At 44.9% G+C, this 2,500-nt stretch overlaps 1 protein-coding gene across 1 annotated transcript in view; it reads left to right on the top strand.

Moving 5' to 3' along the window:
* Nucleotides 1–2,500, top strand: part of sdk1b (sidekick cell adhesion molecule 1b) — a 315,440-nt gene that overhangs the window by 222,845 nt on the left and 90,095 nt on the right. Inside the window, 1 exon segment of the mRNA XM_079499197.1 lies at nt 1,640–1,821. Within this exon segment, the coding sequence (XP_079355323.1) occupies nt 1,640–1,821 (182 nt within the window).

Raw genomic sequence — 2,500 nt, forward strand, 5'->3', positions numbered from 1 at the left:
TGTGTGTGTGTGTGTGTGTGTGTGTGTGTGTGTGTGTGTGTGTGTGTGTGTGTGTGTGTGTGTGTGCGCATGCGTGCGTGCGTGAGTGTGTCTGTGAGAGCTGACTCAGCCGGCAGGCTGGTGCAATAGCTAGTGAACAGGTACCATATTAAAGTGCTGACACTTGGACTTTGATTCCTTTCAGATTATGTGTGATATCTACAGTAAGTGTTATTACATCCTCCATCTACGCTTTGGAGCAGACAGCTATATTATGTCGTTAGTTTGAAAGTTTGAGCCCTCAACCTCACGGGGATGCTGAACATTCTGCAAACAGCAGAGTTTGCAATAGTATTCTATTTCAACAGCTAAAAATGCATTTTGCAGGTTGAAATTATTGCAGTAAGTATAGAGCAAACCGGGGAAGAACCTGTGTCATTTTAGATTTTAGCATTTGCTATTCAAAAATAGCTGATGTACAAGCTTACAGTGCGTCACTTCGTGCCATGCTGCGAGCTTGTACATCTGCTATTTTTGAACGTTTTAGTGTGAGAATGCATTTGTAGAATGGACTCAGGTCCTAATGGGTTAATAGTCCGAAGTTTGGGTCCGGATCACAACGGTCTCCTGACTATGTATGGGCAAAGTCATACTTTTCATAACATTTTATATTTGTATTATCTGCCAGATGTTACCGTGGCGCCATTATTTAACATTCTCCATTGTCTCCATTGCACACCAATGTACGACTGCTCCTCTGTCTCTCCTCTTTGGGTTGCTGCAGCACAGACTGTCATCTCCATAACAGTGATGGATAGTCGTTGGAAGCTCAGACGGAAAGATGACAACACTATGCTGCTACTTTCAGTTCGGCAGCAGTCTGCTATAGTTTAGTCTTGCCAGCAGTTACAGTTGGAGGCCATCGATATTGTCCTTTTCTTTTTGCTGAGGTTTGCGTGATCTGCGCAAAAGGACAGTTAACCCATTTTGGGCGGGAACCCCTTTTGGTGTTTTAAACATGTTATAATTTAGCTATTGAAAAATAGCAGATCTACAAGCTCATAGCGCGCCACCGAGTGGCGCGCTACAAGCTTGTAGGTCTGCTATATGAAGGATTTTTTAAAATGTTGAGGTCAGGCCTAAATGGGTCAAATAATAAGGGACAATATCGGTGGCACCCAACTGTAGCTACCGTAGAAGCCTAGCGTTACAACGTGAATCAGAATGGCCGGTAAAAGAAAAAGTCGACAGTGAAAAATCGGCAATTCAAAGAGGAATGGAATGGACTGACAAATGGGCATTCATCCTCCGTCCGACGAGCACCAGACCGATGTGTCTAATATGCCAAGAGACAGTAGCTACTGTTGACGAGTAGCAATTTTAAACTTCCCCACACAACACCACGTTTTACCATGTTTGAAGGCAAACAAAAAGAGCAAATGACAGGTGAAATCAAGAAAATCCCCATCTCAGAGTCCACAGCAACTACTGGCTCGTGATTTGATTAAACAGCTTTGTGTTGGAATAAGCATTGCACAGTGAATTATTGAGCGTGTGTGTGTGTGTGTGTGTGTGTGTGTGTGTGTGTGTGTGTGTGTGTGTGTGTGTGTGTGTGTGTGTGTGTGTGTGTGTGTGCGTGCGTGCGTGCGTGCGTGTTTAGGTACCGCCTCGCGGGCCTGCCGGGGGACTACCAGGAGAAGAACATAAGCAGTCCAGAGACCAATTATTGCTTGCTGACGGATCTGATCATTTGGACCCAGTACCAGATCCAGGTGGCTGCCTACACCGGAGCTGGTTTGGGGGTCTACAGCACTCCTGTTACTGAGTACACTCTGCAAGGAGGTGGGTGCGCTCTAGGCTAATGAGCCTCTATAGAGCGTCGCAGTCCCGCCTCCTACCCTGGACCAGGAAATGAAACCCAATGCATTTTCATCATAGACATTTCTTAAAGTATTTATTTAAAGATGGTTACGCCGCGGACAAAGCCAACTCGAGTCGTGACAACTCATGACAACACAAACAATATTTTGGACCAAACAAATAATTACAAAGAAGAAAAACAACAAAAAAAGTGTTGTAACCTGCCGTTTTTTTCTTCTTTATAATTATTTGTTTGGTCCAAAATATTGTTTGTGTTGTCATGAGTTGTCACGACTCGAGTTGGCTTTGTCCGCGGCGTAACCGTCTTTAAATAAATACTTTAAGAAATGTCGATGAGGAAAATGCATTGGGTTTCATTTCCTGGTCCAGGGTAGGAGGCGGGACTGCGACGCTCTATAGGGGGACCTTTTCCAATAGACATGCTTTCGTCTGCTGTTTAAGAGACCTCAGATTGGTTGTCAGTTTGACACTGGCTTTGAGGTCGTTCCACTGTGTGCTAAATGATCCCTTGTCCACTTTACAAGCACTTAAAAGCAAGCTGGGGGAGGGATGCCGGGCGGGGGGAGGTAATTGCATGTAATCGGAAGTTCGGAAATAGCGCACTGAGCGCACTGTGCAATGCAAACAAATAGTCGAGTGC

This window comes from Electrona antarctica (assembly GCF_951216825.1).
Source record: "Electrona antarctica genome assembly, chromosome: 4".
In the NCBI taxonomy this organism is placed as follows: domain Eukaryota; kingdom Metazoa; phylum Chordata; class Actinopteri; order Myctophiformes; family Myctophidae; genus Electrona; species Electrona antarctica.